Source organism: Poecilia formosa, unplaced genomic scaffold (assembly GCF_000485575.1).
Source record: "Poecilia formosa unplaced genomic scaffold, Poecilia_formosa-5.1.2 Scaffold277, whole genome shotgun sequence".
NCBI lineage: Eukaryota > Metazoa > Chordata > Actinopteri > Cyprinodontiformes > Poeciliidae > Poecilia > Poecilia formosa.
In genome coordinates, this window is record NW_006800216.1 from 418,533 (window position 1) to 438,575 (window position 20,043).

The following is a 20,043-nucleotide window of genomic DNA, read 5'->3' on the forward strand; positions in this document are numbered from 1 at the left end:
GCTAATGGAATGCCGGGGACTTGACGGGTCCTCACTGGTAATTCTTTTAGCCCTCCCTTCACACCGTGCTCTTGGAGGGGAGTGTGTTTTTGGTCTGAAACACACAGGCACTGCACTGCATTCATACATGTCGAGATAAAATCTTTGTACTGCCTGCAAACTGAATTTAAAACCTCAAGACTTTTTGATTTGGACTGAAAAACCATCCCAAAACAGATGTATGCAGATAAAGGCTCTTTGGGACAATGGTGACAGTAGTGGTAGGAAGTTATCCTACAATCAATGGGTTGCTGGTTCAATCCCTGAATGGTCCACCTCTGTTATTGTGTCCTTGTCACTCCCCTTGCCTGCTGGTGGTCTGTCAGTCTGCCCCAGGGCAGCTGTGGCTACTGTCCAGCTTAACTTATCACCATCTGCTGGTGAATGCCTGAATGTACTGATAAGCACTTTGGGGTCCTTGATGAGCACTATACAAGTACAGACCATTTCCCCTTTACTATAATTAGCTTCTTTTTCTGCCATTCCATCTGGTATCTCAGCAAATAGTTACTGGTGTTGAGATTTACCAAGGTATTAAGAAGTTATGGTTTGAAGTCTGAGCTGGATGGTGGCGTATGGCCTAGTATGCATGAAGGATACAGTCTTGGGTTTTCTTCCTCACACTGTACAAAAATATGACTCTTTGATTCATTGGTCTGTTAGTCTGTCATGGAGTAGTGACCTCTTCAGGGTGTGCCCTGCCTCTCGCCCAATGACCTCTGGAAGTAGCCGCCAACCCCTACAACCCGTTGAAGAAAAGCGGGTCTAGACAATGGATGGATGGTTTCAAGGCTACTAAAATGTTCTGTCATACCGTTCCTACAGTGTGAAATTCTTTCACTGAGGTGGCAGAGAAAGTTCCAGTTCCTCCAACTTTATGGAACAGAAAGTAGTAGAACCCTACGCCTCACACACCTGCTGCTGCACACTTCCTGTCAAATTCCTAAAAGAATATTTATACATTTAACCTAAAGCCCATCTGTGTAGAAAATTTTCTGGTCACAAAAAAACATGGACATTTGTGGAATGGAAACTGAATGAATCCACAAATCTATGGAACAAATGTGTTGCTTTTTGTATCTGTCAAGTTAAAACAGCAAATGGTACACTTGTGAGTGCATTTGCTATCTCCACCCAACTGGCACACACATCACAGAGAATCAAGCGCACCCATCCCTTTCACGACTCAGGCCCATCTGAAGACTATAAGGTAACTTGGCACACCTGTGCTCACAATGATCTCTTCAGACAAAGAGCTTCAAGCTTCCACAAAGACCACTGGTAGGACCTGGACATTATCCACAGTTTATATCATTTAATCTGCATTCAGAAGACCAAACTAGCCTTGGTGATGCAATGGGTTTTATGTGTTTGGAATGTAGTTTATTTGTTTGTTCAATCACTGTTAACTTAAAAGTAGTTTAACATTACCTGGAAAACTAGTTAATTAGTTCGCTGTGATCTGTAATAGATTTTTTCCCCATTTGTTTGTAGGTTTTCAACCTGCTTTGTGACTTCTCTGTGACTACTCTGACTACTTATGCGAAGTCATGGTGGTCTTACACTATCAATTGAAATAATCTAAAGACAAAAAGAAGAGATAAATAAAATATGTCGCTGAGATTAGTGATTCCTGCATTTCTTTGAGGGAAGCAAGCTTTTTCAAGTTTGGGCAGAAGCTGAGGTGGTTTAAAGAGGGCAAAAACTTGACAATATCTCTATCTTTTGACATCACATATTTGACTTCCATTCAACTTTCTATCAATATGCTTTCACCTTGACAAAATATTTGAATTTTCTGACACTAAATTGTGAGCTTTCATCATCTGTAAGTCAATTAGAAGAAACAAATGTGAAACATTTCACATTTTGAAATGTTTCAAAATGTGTAATGAATCTGCTGTAGGAGGATCACTTTCTGAATCATGTTCATATTTTTTATTTTTCTCATTGCTCTGTCATATAATCCCAGTAAAATATATTGCAGGTTGTGAAATCTGAAAGTGGTGAATAATTATTTTTTCCAAGCCTCAATCTTTTTTTAAACGTGTATTGAGCTCATTTTTATGTTTTTGAAACATGCTTTTTGACAAAATACTTGCATACCTTTTTAATGTTTTGCCAATGCAACTACTTCATTGCATATAAACTCGTATACATTGCAGATACGTCCGTGCTTAGCATAACTTAGCATAACCAAAACTAATTCTGTATATATGTAAATGTCTGTAGGAGCCTGAAGGGGCCTCTGAAGACGGACTCCATCACTCCATCAAGTTCCAGATTTCTCTAGTTCATGACTACCATTCTTATGACTTTAGATCTTCTGAAAGTAAATAAGCTGAAATATTAGGTGTAATGAGTATACAGATTAGGCTTTTATCTAATATAGATAAGTGTTATGGATGTTCTTTCCAGGGAATTGATGTTCCACCAGAATATTCCCAAATCTCCGTTTGATCTGATTAATTTCTGCCCCTTTTTCCTCGGTGCTGTTGACAAACCCCAGCAACGATCGGCGTGTTTGATGAGCTATATTTTCCTCAGCCATTCCTCCACTTACAGCGAGTTCTAACTGTGCAGCTGCTGATGAGCTGTCGACTCCCAACACCCTCCACCCAGTCGTGAATTTAAAAGAAAAACAAAAAGAGCATGCGTTCTTCGGCAATCGGTGGTTGCGGTGTTGCTGTGCTGATATTTCTTGCTTCTAATGGGGCCGGTATGTGTTTTGGTGGGCCTCTGGGGTCTCACAAGCATGGTGCTCTGCTGCGGGGGAGGGGTGGGTATCAGGAGTTTGTGTGTACATGTGTTTGACTGTTTGCTTTGATACAAAGCGAGTATTTGTGTTTTTAAAATGTTTGGAGTGTTGAGTCAGGGAATTTGAATTGTGTGAGGTTACTGAAAAGTGCTAAAATGTGTGCGCTGCTTTTCTTGGCTTTGGAATTAATTTGTGTAAATTGTGATCTGGTTCAACATGTTTTACGCGTCCCATCCTAGCGTCTTAGGGAAAAGGTGTGCTGAGTCTTTTTGCCTAAAAGTCTTGGCATTGACTTGCTCTACAAAAAAGAGGGAAATGGTGTAATCCCCTAGTTTCCAAATGAAATAAGGAATGAAAGACCAGGAAATTAAGAGGAAAGGTTACAACAATATGTTTTGATAATTATGGTTTACAGATAATGAATAGCAAACTATGGATACCTATTCCCTTGATTTTTAATTCATCTACTTCAGGCTCCAGTAACCTTTGCACACTAAAAAAAAAAAAAAAACTTTTTCCTTCCACTCAACTTTCTATTCATAATGTGGACTCTGCAAACAGCTAGCTTTTATCATTTTTTTTTTTGTATAGGACATTTCAATCAACAGGGCAATTCAAAGTACATTGTATATAATGGTGACTAATTGTGACTTGCTCTCCTTCACTCTGCTGGTCAAATCAACAGGCTTCCTCATGACTGTGCAGGCCAAAACATGGCAGTAATGGTTCTCCAATGATTCTGATTTTCACAAGTCGTACATAATATTCATATTTTTGAAGTAACTGGATATTGGAGTTTTATTTGCTATTAAGTGGAATAATCAAAATTGCCCTTTGGCTTGGATCATAATAAGATTTTATTGATTTATCCACACCCAGGGCAGCCATCTTTGTTTGACTAAGGAGTTTTATAGCTGCTATTTATGTGGATTTTTAACTTAAGTCAAGTTTACAATAAAATAAAAGGGTCAGGCTAAGGTTTATTTAATTATGACAATAAAATTGTAATATTACAAGAATAAAGTAATAGTATTAGGAGAACAATGTAATAAATTTATGAGAACTCAAGCACCAAAAATAGAGGATCCAAACTTATTTTCTCAATAAAACAAAATTCTTCTTGTAACTTTAAGACTTATTCTGCTAATATTATGACTCTATTCACATAATTAAGCAAAGCATTTCTCTAGCCTGGCTGATGCACCATCATAACTCACCGAAGGAGTGATTGAAATAAAAACCACTTTTTAAAAATGTTTTCTGTTAGTAATTTATTTTTTATTTTTTTAGAAAAGAGAGAAAATCGATTTAAAATCGGGTCCAGTATGAACATTTAAAAAGTGTTTTCCCTCTTTTTCTCCCTCCAAATAAAAACCTTTGTAACCATTTCATGGCTGATAGATTTCAAAACTTGTTTCAACTCGAGCTAGAACGCATACATTATCGCATATTTTTTTTTGCATTCCTCATGTTTACGTTAAATCTCTCACATAAACGTCTGTGTGTAATCTGTCACAGAGCAAGTCCCTTTCGACGGCGCCACACGCACGTACGCGTATACAAACAAAGCGGCGTGCCTTATTGGACGAATCGAGGCGTGTCCCCGTGCCTCTCAACGCCGAGCGGCTCTTTAAAAGTGAGGGAACCCGAGCCGCTTTCCCTCTGCCGGTTGTATATCAGTCAGGCAATTACAACCCTCACGGATCTATTGGTAATAAAAGCGAGGTTTATGAAGCGTGAGCGTGCCAGACTTCGAAGGGGGAAAAAAATGCTAACTTATGAGCTGTATTTGGGACTGCGGGGCGTGGCAGAGGAGGAGGGCTCAGTTGTTAGATTTGTGGTGTAATTCACTTCCCTGTCCTCCGACACATCTCGTCCTGACCCCTTGACCTCTGCTTGCTCCGTCTCCATCGACTGCGACTCATACTTAACAACCTCCCAGCAGACGTGGACGACGTGTGAAATTGAGATTTCAACCCCCCTTCATATCTTCATCCTCTCTTTTTTGCGTTTAGCTTTTAAAACCTAATAAAACACAAGATAACCTCCCCCTTCTCCGCCCCTCTCCCAGCTTCCCTTCCTCAATCCTGCCTCTCCAGCGATCCACCACAGCTGTAATGAGATTTGATGTTAATCCCGACACAATAACGCAAAATTACAGCATGCGCTCTGCTCTGAAGCTCCACAAAAGCATAGCAAATAATGTAGAATGGATTTGGCACATGGAGAACAGATTTGGCTGGTGAAGGCACGTCAATGTAATCAATATGTAATTGTGCTGTAATGCAACATGTATGCAGATGAGTAAAGCCTTGAGAAGTTTTTTTTTTTTTTTTTTTACGTGTAAACTTGCACAAGTCAATTAAGGAGCAGCATTGCTGGGGGTGATAAAGATTTGGCAATCTTTATTGCCAAAAATTGACCATCTTTGGCAATAAAGGGAAGACTAGAAGAGAGCAAGAGACTGAAAAAAAGTGAAGATTTTGCCAGTAAATGACCAAGAGTTAAAATAACTTTCTTAAATTGAAATAACATTAAACATCTTTTCACACTGGTCAGTTCATCCAGGATGTTGTGATTTTTATATTTGTCCTAATATATGATGTTAAATGTGACTTTTTTTTTTAATTGCCGTACTGGTCATCAAGTAAGGCTGAGGCAGCAGTCACTTAAACCAAACTTTTTTTGGCCAATTTTGAGAAAAATTGCAGTAAAATCAGAAAAAAATGTGGGGATCTGTTGATTTTATGTGAATTTTGCAGATTTATGAAAAACTGAAGGGACAGAAGGGCCACATGAAAAGCTACGGATTTAGGACCCAGCCTAGAGTTTGACACGTGCGTTATAGAATCAGTGTAAAGACTTTAAATCTATGTAAAACATTCTCCTGTTTATTCAAACTTTTGTGCTTGTCTTATAGGTCCAGAATTATGTACACACATAGTGCCATTTTAAAGCACAATCAAGTAATTTTGTTATCTTCATTCATAGAAATGCTGCTATTATCAAAAGACTTAGAAGAAATTTGACTTTGTAATTTAATGCCTTGAAATTGGGCCTCTGTCTCTTTAAGAAGCTCCTGCTCTTTCTAAAACTCTGCCTTCAGGAAGTTATTACAACATGGCTCCTCTGTTAACCCTTTAGCAACGTGTTCACCAGTGTTTCCCTGGGAAGTAGCTGGTATAATGAGCTCAGCAGATGGAGTCAGGGAGTCGAGACTTTGTATTCACAATCCAACATCTTTAAGTCAGTAACCGGGCAGAAGATCCACGGATCTGACCCACTCTGACAACTGGTACTTTACTTCACAGACTTCACTTCGACAAGAACTATCAATGCATATTAATGTCGAGATGTCCTGCCAGAATTACCATGCTTCTCCGTTTTTAATCTTCTAATTAGTTGTTGGTTTCCACGATATCCTCTGTTCAGGCTCAGCAAAGAACTGTTGCTGAACTGCAGCCTGTTTCTTTCATGGAACAGTGACTGATTCTGAAGAGGAAAAAGAACCAGATGGTGCCACGCGAGTGTTGGCCCAGGTTTAGCAGTGGAACCTGGTAAACTGGGGGGACAAAATCCTCTTATGGCATTCGGACACCATAGTTATTATTTGTGGTTCAGACTTTAAATTAATCCTAGCAGGAATTTACACTGTTTTGATCCAGCACTGTTTTGTAAAGGCTTAATTAAACTAATATTTGTGTGTGAGAATGTCTAATTTATTTTGACTTTCCAGATCTAGGCACCAGTTCTCAATCTATGCACTTCCCAGTGTGGCAGTAAAGGTGTGAAAACTTTGAAAAGATGTTGAAACGATGCATTCAGGTCTTTGTATTGATCTGATTCTCTAGTCAGTCTGATAGGTAATGTATCAAAAATAAAGGAAAGTTGCTTCATTTTACAACCGATCAGTTATAATCATTTTTCTAAGCTTGCTTATCTATTTTGAAACGCACAATAATTTTTCTCTGGAAAGAAGTAAAATACTTGAGGGTTTCCAGGAAGGACGCATCTGTCCACCAGTCCAGTCATGTTTGAAAACGGCTAAACTCGACTCCAGATGAGTCCATTTACTTTATAAAGCAGGAAGGAGCTGTGCAGAAGGCAGCCAAACGCTAATCATTAACATTTAAGACGTTCACAACAAGACGCCGAGTTTATAAAACTGGAGAACATGTCATATATTTGTTTCCTATACTCTAACTAAAATTGCACTAATGTATGCTCAATAAGTCGTATCGAAACATGCTAGCTCTAGCCAAGGACTTTCTGCAAACATTGTGAACAAGAGCCACACGTTACTTAAAGACCATAGCGTCATCATTGTCCTTAGAAACAAACGACTATAAATTATTCTGATTTTAATTTATTTTCCAGGGACTGTGTATGTTTTCCTAAATGACTTCAATCTGTCTGTTATGATGTTTAAGAGACTTGTTGAATGGTTGAAAAAGAATTGAATGGTAAAACCCAAGTAAGCCACTATTAGTCATGATACTCTGGTACTGTCATTTAAAGTGAGAAATCATTGAGGTAATTGCTTTTAACTTGGACATTGCAATTTTAAGATTGCAGTGTACAAAGTGAGCAATGTAAAGTCTGCTCACTTCATGCAGTGTGTGTCTATCTTTTTAAATTTCTGCTGCTTAGAGAGATGCATTATCGCTGCATATCATTAAACATCTACTTGTTTGGTCTGCATTTAGCTTTAGCGGTTGGTCCTATGTGTTGTGGTTCATTGATCTGATTGGCTGAGTGACGAGACATGGGACGTCTCAGATGGCTCAGCTGAAACAAACCGTCTGAGCTTATCAGATATCTATCTTGAAGCATTTTCTCTCCCCTTCTCACAAAAATACAAACGCACATGCACACACTCTGTCATCTCTGCAAATAATAAACAGCAAGGTGCCAAGAAAATGTCATTCGCGGGCAAGTGTGTAGAACAAAACTGACACTGCAACATGCATTCCTCAGGCTAATGAGCTGCTGCTTCTGGTGTCGGTTTTCACTTTCACTACAGTGATTACCCTGGTACAAGCAGCCAGGATACCTGCCCCACCGCACACACATCAGGTGCTTGAACAGACTTTCCTTTCCTCTTTTTCTCCATTTACGATGACAGCGGAGGCGGAGGGGAGGGAAAGCCATTTCTAAATGTGGTGCAGATTGTTACTTTAATGCCAATTAAACATTTTACAGACTTCTGCTTGTAAATTCCCCCACAACACAGTTGGTCTTTGGGATGTAAAATCTGGGAGAAAATAATCCATTTTGAGGAGCTTTTTGTTGTCTGCCCGCTGTTGTCTTGTGGCTCCCGGGTCTGTCGCACTTTTTTTTCTTCCAGTCTTCTCTTCTTGCCCTCTGTTCATTCTTTCTCCTTTTATCATGACTTTGACATCAAATGGAAACCAGAATTAGATTTTTATTTCAAGTTTCATTATGAAAAATCAAAGAAATATACAGAATGTTTTTTTTTATTTAATATATATACAATAACCTGTAAACTCCACATGCATATGCTGCATAAGAAAAACTCAGTGCAACTGTTTTGGTATTCACAGCATCTTCCTAGAGGCTGATGCTTTTCTCGTGGAGGGTTTGGATATTCATGACACATGAAATGTTACAATTCCTCATATCTGTTGTGCATTTATCCCGCCACAGGGCTGCACACAAACCCACACAGATGCTATACATGCTTACAGTACATATGGCCTCTGCAGGCCTGTTTGTTACTACAACACTACTGCACGTTTTGCACATCATTAATATTTACCGTATCATCTGGTTTCTTTGTTCTTCCATATGTTTCGAATTTATGTGATTTGGAGCAACATGCCCTGGTGCTTTTTAAAAAATTTGTCATTTTTCGTTAGTTATGATATTGTTAAAAAAAAAATGTCTGTGGAAATCCATTTAATCTGATTTCTTAAGTTGATATATTTCTGCTTCACTGTGTTGAATGGCATGGAAAGTTTGATAATTGGCTACTAAAATGGATAAGTCCATCCATCCATCCATTTTCCGTCACCCTTGTCCCTCAATGGGGTCGGGAGGGGTAAAATGGATAAGTGACATACTCAAATATAGGCTAGCTAGGTTTGCTGGTCTGACAGACCAAGCACCAGGTGGCGCTGGTGGTTAAAAACCTAATAATTGTCAAGTAGCGTGTTGCTGTGGTTATTAAACACCTGCTGGTGCGTTGTATTGTTGCTGTTCTCTCATGGAAAACAATTTTCCATTTATAATTTGCTTTCTGAGGCGCTCCAAGTCTTATATGGTTAAAAGGTGCTTATTTTGTGCCACTACACATTTAATAACCTGATTGGGGCGTAATTGTTGTTTAGATTTGCTTTAGCTTAAAATAAAGCTGGAAAAAAAGAACACTTAAAGAACACCAATAGCACATTATTGCGCTTTAATGGGACGGCAGTCCATTCTTAATGTTTGACCTCTGGCTCGCCGAGGTGATGATTTACGACGTATGCTCTCCCAACCTCTTGAGCTCTCCCCGAGGAAATCAGGCTGGATCTATGGCCATCATTTACATCTCCTCGAATTAAAGCAGCACTGTGTAGTTATGGCCCCAGGTCTCATGAATCAAACTTTATTGACCACTTGGAGAGTTACGGACACCCGTTGAATGCAAAGTGCCGGTGAAAAGACCACAGAGCGGGGGGGAGAGGGGAGATGAACGTGTTCGAGGCGTAGCGATTGAAGGCGGGATAACCAAGCAGACTGTGATGGAACTGCTGCAGCTGCTACTCATAAATATTTACGTTCTCCTCCCAGTGAGATTCTTTACAACCAGGGGGATTGAAGCGCACATTGATATTCCCTTAAACAATAAATATAAGAACCTATTTGCCCAAAAAAAATCAAGCTTTATGCCATTTGTGATGAATTTGGGAAGTGTTTTGTAGCCCAGGGATCTGTTCATTCACAGTAAATTAATCGGATATTGTGTTTTGCATCTGCTTGAGCAATGATGGTTTGCTTTGGTAGAATAAAGACAAAGGCCTTTGTAGAGTGCTAACGTCAGGCTAAGCTGGAGCCGATAGCCTGACTTATTTATTAGCCAACATAACTTGTTGAACTTGAGGTTCTCCTTGAAGAGCTAAAATGTAAATGGGGATAAAATTCTGCATAAGCACTTAAACTATAACCACTTAAGCAAGTGTTTAGTCTGTATTTTTGCTTGCCTTTGTAGGAAAATGAAAATCACAAAATCTATAGACCTAAATTAGCTTGTTGAAGCTAATTGTGTAATATAAATGGTACACCTGATTGGCAGCAGTAGAAATAATTGGTGATTTTCTGTGTGGAAAAAGGAGCATGTGGATGTCAGTTTTTGTTAAATTCAGTATAAAGTATGTTAAAGTATATTAATTGAAGGTTGTCTTACTGGGAAAATCTCTTACCAGCCTATGCTCTGTATGAAACCGGTGTTTGACTGCTCTAAGTTCCCACTTCCTTTACTTAAATCAGACATAAAATCTATTGCGAAGGAAGAAATGCAAAATAAATGAAAACGAGCAGAAAGGGAAACTTTTTTTTTTTTTAATTGTAAGATGAGAAAAACGTCAAAAAAGGAGGGAAGGGAATATTTTACCAACCTGACAAGTCTTAATAAAACAGACACCAGTTTGATGGTACATATTTAAATTCTAATCTAAAACAGACTGGCAAACAAAGAACTTTCCTTCATTCTCACAGGCCTTTTGCCCCTAATTAACAGGACCAGGTGTGGCTAATTTAGGCAAGTTGCTGGGACCGTTTATTAGCATTTAGCTGTGATGTAACTGTGTAATGGAGAAGAGTTTAGCTTAAATACTTATTCTTTTTGTCTGGAGCAGAGTGGTGAGTCTATGACTTTGTTTTTTATTCTTTTATTCTTCCACCTTGTTTAACATTACACAGTTAGCTAAACCAGCTAGCTATAAGGTTGATTTTTGGTTGGGTAGGAAGAATTTAAAGTGGTAACATTTTAGAAAGGCTATTTTTGGGGTTCATGTTTTCTTCATTATTAAAAAAAATATATATTTTTGATCTTTACATCAAGGGTATGTAAAATATATTGACTGAAATGTTATTTTAGAGTGTGTTTCTGGAAAGGCCTGACAAGGAACCTTATAACGAGTAATGCCTTATTTAGAAATAATTTAAAAATTTGTAAGGCTTTATTATTGATTCATGGTCTTTATCATTCAAATGTGGTTATGTCTTGCTAATAAATAGCTTTCTATAAGAAGACGGTTGATTCAGGAGTCTCCATAATTTATTAAGCTCATAGCATAAAAGCAAAACGTTTTTCTACATTTGGACCTCAAGAGTACTGAAACGACCCTTCACTGAGGTTTTTAGTCTTTGGTCTAATTCCAGAAACACTTTAGGTGCTTCTGTACAACCACGTTGGGGAATAATAGAAGCAACAACCTTGAGATAGCATCTGTACTACTAATAAACTGTGACTGCTTAAAATGTAGTGAAATGTTGCTGTGCTAGCATTTGTTTTGTACCAATCTTTGTTCTTCTGCATGTGCCAGCAGGTGAAATTCATAAATGTCAGATTTATGATTTAATTTTTTCTTTATTTAAATACAACATTTAATAGCAGATTAACTAACATAATTTATGCTTTTTTTCTATGAAATCCCTTTATGGGACTTGTGAAAAAATGGGAGGTAATTGGACTGGCGCATACTTGAATATTACCGACACGAAGGCAGTAAGGCATTGATTGACCCAGCAGAAATCAATACACTGACCTTTGGTTTTTAACTTTTTTTCTTTGTTAAATGGAATTTGTTGTTTTATAATTAAATTGTCTTATTTTGTAATACGACTAGTTAATACCTGGACAAGCTTCTTCTTAACAGTGCAATGACAAATCCATCTTTTGGGATGAAGGGGATTGTTGCCTCATGACTCCAGTGGTTTACGTTGGTTGTTTTCTGCCTACCTTTAGATAGTCAATGCATGGTAGGGTTTCTTTTTCCTTGTGCTGCAAAGACAAAGTGTGGCACGCTTTCCCCATGAGATTATATTGTTTCTTGTGATATTCAAGAAGAAAAAGGGGCAAATTAGTACTCATGCATCATGGATGAGTTTCAAAAGCCCCCCATGTAATTCCACAGCTGAGGGAAAAGACTTGAGCAGCCCAGCTGTGTTTTTAGCAAGTTTAGCATTTCTGTAATTAACTGCTTATCCCTAATTTTTTCCTGCCTTTTTATTTCCTTCATCACCTATGGCAACAGATATTTTGTATTGTGCATTTCTTTGTCGTTAGCAGCCTAATGAAACGGCAGTCTTTCGTTGCCACGAAAAGACTGCTTTTCCAAGATGTTGCCAACAGCAAGGCCTCTAGGTGTTTTGTGGGGCTCCAGAGCTGTGTGGTCCTCATGTCCCAGACGAACCAGTCATGAGCTGACAGCACTTGACATAACTGGCCTTAAGTAAGTGATGGGGTCGCAGTGATACATGGCATGCCAAAGAAGGGAGGGGGAACGTGTGTAGTGGCTCAGAAAACATGCTGAGATGAGGATCGTGTTAGAGGTGATGAAGGGTGAAACAAGTCGCGTGGCCCAGTGTCATGGCGGTGTTGCTTTGAGACAGGCTACTTGTCACTTGGATGCTATCCTCACAGATTATTGGGCCATTTGCCTGGCCAGTCTCATGTGTAGATGCACTGATGCACATCATTGCAGTTAAAAAAATGTGGATTTGACAGCGCCAACATGTTCCCTACAGGGAACCAGTGTTCAGTACATGTTCTGTGTCTCCCCCCCAAGTTTACACCAACAGATAACATGCTTTTTACACATTGTCCTAGTCAGAGTTTATCTTTGAAGTTATGTTTTCAAGGGCAGCTATGGCAACTGATAATCCCATTTACAAGTGGGATTATCAGTTTGTCTTGAGTGTTGTACCGCTGACTAAAGGTTCCCACATATTTGGCAATAGAGTGGATATCATGCAAGCTGCGCAGATGGTTACGATTGCAACCATCCACATACTGATTGCCTACATTTCTTGGGACACAGTTCTTCATTTTCCACAATCCAGATGGATACTAGAAAGTCTGAACTATTTGGGGGTCTGGTCCTGTTTGTTCTCCACCCTCCACCAGGAGCCATCACACATCTGTTGGTGCAGCACAAAGTAGCACTGACACACTACCTGATCAGCTCAGTGTCTCATACACACCATTTGATCTTTAGTGATCTTGTGAATGAGTCATAGGTTTTCTCTCAGCACTACATTGAAGGTTTACCAGTTCCTCCCACTGATGTTCACTGGATTCTCAAAGGTCTGGAATTGACTTTCCATAGTAATAAATGTCAATAACTTAGTTTCTAATCTGTTCTTGAGTTCCTTTAGGCTGTGAACAGGATGTTGCTTTGAAGATGTTTTTCCTGTGTTAAACAGCTTCTGTCTAATTTCTAGCATCAACCACGTCTGGATGTTGACAATTAAATTATACTCAGATTTTCAAAATGGAAAAAAGACTTTTAATGCATTTAACTACATTTTCAAAAAGGATCGGATTCCATTGCATAGATTTTCTCAAATAGTAGATGAATTCATTTAAGATTTTACTCCAACAATTCTGTTATTATCTGTCTTTACTTCAACTCATTTCCTCGTGACTATGATTCAGTCTTTGGTTTAAAAAAAAACATAAAAAAAACAGACACACACACACAATCAAAACCAGTCCAAAAAGGAAAGCATGCTGTAGAATGCTCTTCTCTCTCGCTCTCTGAGCTCCATGGCAACATTCACTTTGATATGCAGATCCTCTTGCCATTTGTACAGTGCAGCACCAATGGGGAATATTGACTTTTTGGAGAGGCAGATCTTTTGCATTAATTGAGAGCCTAAAACAGTGCTGCTCATTTTCCCCTCACATCTGAATGTTATGTCTTCATTCCACAGATGCAGGGAGGGAACTGAGCTCGGACGCCGCGCTTTGAGGGAGACGCTTCAGAGGGTATCTGCTCAGCCTCCAGTCTGAACGTCTTCTTCGGAGTCACCATGGTGCTGCTTCGGTAACCTCCACCTGCTTGGTTTTCATCCTCCTGCTCAGACCTTTTTTCCTTTTTTTTTTTTTCTCTCCAACCACACGAACAAACTCCTGCAATGGATCACCTGTGTCCAGGTGAAGGCGTGAGCTGGACACAGGCCCTCGTCGGCAAACTGTAGCGCTCTGGATTTTATCAAACGCCGTCCCCGTGATCTTGCCCTGGAGTTATTCTTCATTTGGACCAGGAATGGACGTACCAGAGTCGAGCAAGCATGGCAAGAAGTCCACATGTCAAAAACTTGAAGACCAGAAAAAGGTAGGCAAGCACTCAGCTAATCATCTTATCCAGTTTTTACGATTATGAAGCTGAGAAAGGGAAGTTTTATTCCTCTTTATGAAAGAAAAAAAAAAATCAGATGTTGATCCGATCTCAGTTCCCAGGAGCTTCTTCGCTTCACTTATACAGTAGCTACTTCTAAAGATAAGATTGGAAGAGGTGGAGTCTGTGCTCCCCCCTCAGAGCCTTCTGCCTTTCATCTGAGCTCATGTGGCTCGGTGGGCAGATTCAGCTCTAACTCGTCTCTTGGGATTACATATCCGTCTCTGTTTGAGATGCTTTTTATGATCTCACTTCTGGAGTTTGTGGTATATTCCCTGCTATGTTTCCCGTCGGTAGGCTGCGGATGGCCAACTTTGAATGAATAATGGGTGAGTGGAGGCATACTTTGAATCTTGCCGAGCACCATTGATTCTCTGTGGTCTTGATGGGTGAGTGGATGGGGGGGAGGAGTTGCACATTATGACTTCACTCTTGTCTGAATGCTGGCTTAAGAATGACGGTTCTAGCCACAGTCTGCTCAGTAAAAAATGTAGGGTGTTTTCACACCTGATAGTCCGGTAGACTCTGCTCCGCTGGGAACCAAAGTTGCAAGATTTCACATTTTCAGCTGCTGTGGTTCACTTTGCTTTAGTCAGTTGCTGCACCAAGAACCACTGAAGGAAACCACCCAAAAAAACTACAAGACACAATCACAACTTCATGAGCCATTTCTCCAGTGACAGTGTTCTGAACTGGGTGATCTGTACCTGTCAGGTGTTGCTCTCTCTCGCCTATCGTCAGCTGCGGATACCCACCCCCCTCCCTCCCCCCGAGACGTTTAGCAGAACACCAGAATGAAAACATGAGTGCATTGTAGGATGACTCATTTGCTTGTAATTGAAAATGAAGTGGACCATTTTCACTGAGGGTCATCTAATGAAGTTTATTGTTGATTAATATTCATTTTTGTTCATCCAATAATAGATCAACTACTCTGAAGATTCAGAAATGTTTATACATGATATCTGGATTTTAAACCTTTGTACTACTGAAATGTAATAAAGAGCAGATGCTGATTAAACCAGAACTTCTGGCAGATAACATGCAACTTTCTTGACAAACTAGCCTCTATTGTAAATGTCTTCTGATGGATTCTGGGAAAGAAATGTGTCCCTCCAGTTATTATGAATTCACTTTCTGTAATGGGGCTGAATCCACAACATCTGTGATGATTTGTTCTCTTTTTGTCTGCATAAAGTGCTGAGTTTCACAATCTCATGCAAAACAAGTAATTTCCCATAAAAATCTTTAATGGGATGTAATGTGTGCTTTTTATCAGCAAGACCTCTCTGATTTACTGCTCTGTGCAGCACCGACCACATCCTGTTTTACATTTATTTTCTCTTAAGCCTGTACCAGAACAAGAAGCTACATTTCAATTGTGAGTTTATTAGGATTCACAAAAGCTGATGGGTTACAAGTATTTTTTTTCTCCATTTTTATAATGAATAAAATGTGGCAACAGTTTTATTCAGCTGTAAAAAGATGTTTTTATTTTTAGTTATTTTTTCACATTTCCATCAGATTAGCATAGTAGTAATTAAACAAAAACTCAAAATATACACTGGTCTGCAATGTGCAGCTTGACTCGATAGCATGAATAAATTCAGAAGTATTTCTAGAACGTGTTAAAACAAAAGTGTTTCTGTATGTGCCTGGTCACCTTCGACCGCACCGAGGCAGAACGGCCTCTGAATACCTACAGGACCAGAACATAAACCAATAGAGAAACTCTTCCCCCTCCATCCTCTCCACGTCTGACCTGATTCTTCTAATAAGGTGCTTTTGATAAGCCTAATGAGCGTTGTGGCGAGGCCCAGGAAACGTCTGAGCACAGCAAATGTGCAGTAATACATCAGCCTTGACATTTGTAGCACTATTAGGATCTCATAAAACACATTATGGTGCTTTAGTATTCTTTTCTCCTTTTAGACCTCACTGCCATCATTGAGTTTTGTGTTTTTTTTCTTCTCCAGTATAGCAAATCCTATAATTCCTTTCTTTATTACTTAACATTCCCTTTCTTCACCTTCAGGTAATTGAATACATATAATAGTTTAGATGATTTTTACACATCTTATTCACCGTTGTTGGGACAAAATTATTTGTTAGAGATGTTGCAGACAAGATTTGTGACTGATTAGATCAGTGTAATTTAAGAATATTTTACTGTATTAGCATCTATTATTTGACATATTGGTATGTGTCCCATAAGTAAAACTGGCTTAATAATAATGACCAGAGCTTATTTCCAAATTGCTATTTTTGTATGTTATTCAGCAGGGCATTGGTCATGTGGTATTTATCTGGGCATTTAACGTGATTGTGGTGCACAGAAGCAATGTCACTGGGTGAGTCTTTTTTTTGCCATGGTGTACTAATAAGTTTGTCTTATTTAATTCACCTAACGACACATGGCTGCAGTCTTCAGTAAACTGATGTTTTTATCTTGAGCAGTTAGCTGAAGTGCCAGGCTAATGCTAGCTTATTGTTTTGTGAAGACTCATTGATAATTTGGCCCTTTGCATATTTCAGTGACGTTCTTGTTAAATTTGCAGGTGAAACTTGCAGAAAATTAGTTTCTCTAATGTTTGATAAATGTAGCACTTTGAATGTTATACCATTAAAACGCTGTCCCCCCAGACACACTGTTTCTGCACAATGTGTCTGGATAGCACATTGTGCAGAAATGGTCGTGTGACAGAGTTTTCACTTTCACTGTGAACATTATCGTAACACTTTGAAGTCAAACAATTTTGCAAGCTGTTGAAGGCGGCTGTGTTTTTTTTTTTTTTTAAATATTATGCTAACTGGAGCCGCATGGCTCGATAGGAGTCATAGAGTACTGTGAGCCATCTTTACCAAATTAACATAAATACTATATTTGACCAGAGTTCAGTAAGGCAAAAAAGCATTAATGTTCAGCTCTTAGAAAATAAAAAAAATTGACTGCTTTTTAAAAAAAATGTTTTCCATTGCTGTTATTGCTTCCAGACATGAGTAGCCTAATGAGGATGTACCATCTGTGCCGTCAGTGCAGTTGTTTGTTTTGCTTATTACATGAATTTAACCAATATTTGCCAATAATGTCAAGGGCTTGGAAGGATTCTGCTATTAGGACACGGCCACACAGATGTGCTCCTTGGATCCATGCGGCTGTGTGGATGGGAATGACAAACAGGAAACATTGCTTCATTGTTTTCACCCTGTAACCACTGCTCATAACTGTAAACACTGCAGATTACACCTTGATCATTAGGACTGTAAAATCATCTCGCAGCTGGACCTGAAGGTTTAAGGGACAGCTGGTGGTTGTAAAAATCTCAGTTTAACAGCAAGCTACTTCGTTTTCTGCCAGGGTCTGTGTTTTTGTTTCGTTTTTTTTCCCTGTATCACTTGTGGGTTTGATTTAATTTATTTAAGCATTTTTAAAATGTGTTGAAACACAAGAACATTGAGTGCTAGTAGATGTTATTAAATTGACTTATGAAAAACCCAAACAAACAATAATAAAAATCTCTAAATCAGTTTTAAAATGCAAACTTATCCAATTTCAGCCACCAGCTATATGCAGGTAGTGGATTTTCCCTGACTGGTTCTGCATATATTTGATGTATTCTGGTTAAAATCCTAATTTTTTTTAATCTAGAATATAATCTAGTTTTATATTCATAACAGTTTTCTTCATCATGATCCATATAGGAGCAATTGCCACCCTTATTTTGAAAAGGTAATATGATTAATTCTTAAGTTACTTTCTTGGTAACATCCAGCAGCTGCTGCCATTCTTAATAGTCACTTTATCACAAGTGTATTTTTAACAGTGAAATCAACTTTTACTGCCAAGTTAATGTGTTAACATAATGGGCTACAGTTATACAGTGACCCACTCTGTTTTTGAGTTAAAATGACATTTTAAGTTTTTCAGTAACCTAGCGTAAATGCTTGTTTTAAATATAAAATAAACCTTTACTGGTTTTGCTGGGTGGTGGAGGACTTCCTCCTGTAGTCGCACCACCTGCTGGAACTTTCTCTTTAGGTTTGATTGTGCTGTGCGGCAACTCAAAACGGTTCTTAAAGTTTGACATAACGGTTTTTGATGCTAAATAAGACTTTGTCACCAGAACAGTTTGTATAGCGAACCTTAATATTTTTGTCCTTAGCTGACACAAACTCAAAATAATGACAGTATTTCCAGCTAGCAAACGCACATCTCTGTCCTCCCTCCATTTTCGTTAGTTTGAGTTGTTGGTTGTTTGGTGACTTGTTGCATATGTGGCGCCACTCACCATGACTCAAGAAGATGGCAAATATGGGTTTATACAAAGGAAAGTGACAGAAATGATAACGGTGTGATTTGTAACTTTAACCTTTGGAAGGGTTTCCCTCAGGAAACATGAGACGCCCCGTTATGGGGGTGCTGGTGCAGTCACCCAATGGCCCAGCATGTTTTTGAATTAAGAAATGTTTAAAGTTGACAAGACATTTGAACAATAATTGGGTATTGTTAATGTCTCCTACTAACTCATAATTACCAAAACACCAACTATAAAGTCTTAAAATACTTCTAATACAATGGGAGAAATCATGCTTTAGATGACTAATTACTGAAAAAGTGGTTATATTATAATAAGGCATCACAGGCTGGATGGAGCAAATCCGTTTAAGGAGCTCCATCCACATGCTTTACAAGAGCATTCTTTCCTGCCCTTGTGACAAGAAAATAAATTACTTTTCTACTTTGAAAAATAATGGAAAGAATCTTTTAAATTGCTCATATTTAAACGAAAAAATTATTTTCTCCCTCTAAAACGTGGCGACATAAGTCATCAAATTTCCCGTCGGTCACCTTTGCCTTTTCATTTGCTGCCTGCTATTGAATAAGACCCCTTCTTCTGCTCTCATGATGACTATTCCAGCTACATAAAGCTGGCTAGTCAAAGATGAGTAAATAATTCAGCAGCACACAATGGTATTTGATCTGTATGATGTAGCATAATAAAGGATAATATGGCAGCTGGTGAAAATGTTAAGTTCAGAGAATAATTTGTCTTGCATGGTTTTATTCAAATGACCTACATACAGAGGAAACTAAATAATTATGCTGTACAGTTGACACGTGTTTAAAAGCATGTAATTGATACTGTATTGTTACATAAAACATGTAGAAATTAATTTAGCCTTACAAAATGGTTCCTGGCCATCTGTTATCTTTTCTACACTGTGGGTGAAAAATGCTTTGCATATCTCAGTATGCCAATTAAGTAATAATGACCCCCAAAAGCATCGTCTGATTGCAGACGGTAGTGGGCTGCCATTTATAAAAGGGTTGAAAGATCAGAGAAAATTGATGTTTGTTCAATTGGCTGGTTTGTGTTGTCCATTTTTTTTCCTGCATATTGGGGGAAAAAAAATTGATGTTTCATTTTGAAACGCATGTTGTTTTTCAACTGAGTTGATCAGGGTTACAGAAAGATGAGCCATTTAGTTTCATGTTGGTGAAATAAAAAGAACTTGCAGCGCTCATCCACAAACACATTGCATATTTGCTGGTCCTTTCAAACTTTCTTCAGATGTGTCCAGAACAACATATTGGTAGAGCATCGTCATCTATATCCTGTTTTTACGGTTTTACAGTAAAACACAGAAGAGAACGTTCATTTGGATGCATTCCTTAAGAACTTTAAAATAGCAGATTTTACGCAAGCATACTTTTCAGAGAAGAACATGTTCATTTGTGCTCTTTTTAAATTATTACAAGTCAGTTGACAATAAGCCCACCTGCTCTGGTTGGGACTGCGGTTGGTTGCTTATCAGACTTGATAGTTGTTAAAAGAA

General features: G+C 38.6%; 1 protein-coding gene across 4 annotated transcripts in view; it reads left to right on the forward strand.

Annotated features, from left to right (window-relative positions):
* The first annotated feature begins 1,268 nt into the window (after positions 1-1,268).
* The window catches only part of nav3 (neuron navigator 3), a 264,352-nt gene continuing 245,577 nt past the window's right edge, over positions 1,269-20,043 (forward strand). For 2 of the 4 annotated variants that reach the window (XM_016681323.1, XM_016681326.1), the window contains exons 1-3: positions 1,269-1,320; positions 13,739-13,851; positions 13,962-14,142. In XM_016681323.1, coding sequence (XP_016536809.1) covers positions 14,074-14,142 — 69 coding nt within the window. In that variant the 5' untranslated portion in view covers positions 1,269-1,320; positions 13,739-13,851; positions 13,962-14,073. Of the gene's footprint in view, positions 1,321-13,738; positions 14,143-20,043 lie in introns of all 4 variants that reach the window. The other 2 variants (XM_016681325.1, XM_016681324.1) reach the window with 2 other exon arrangements.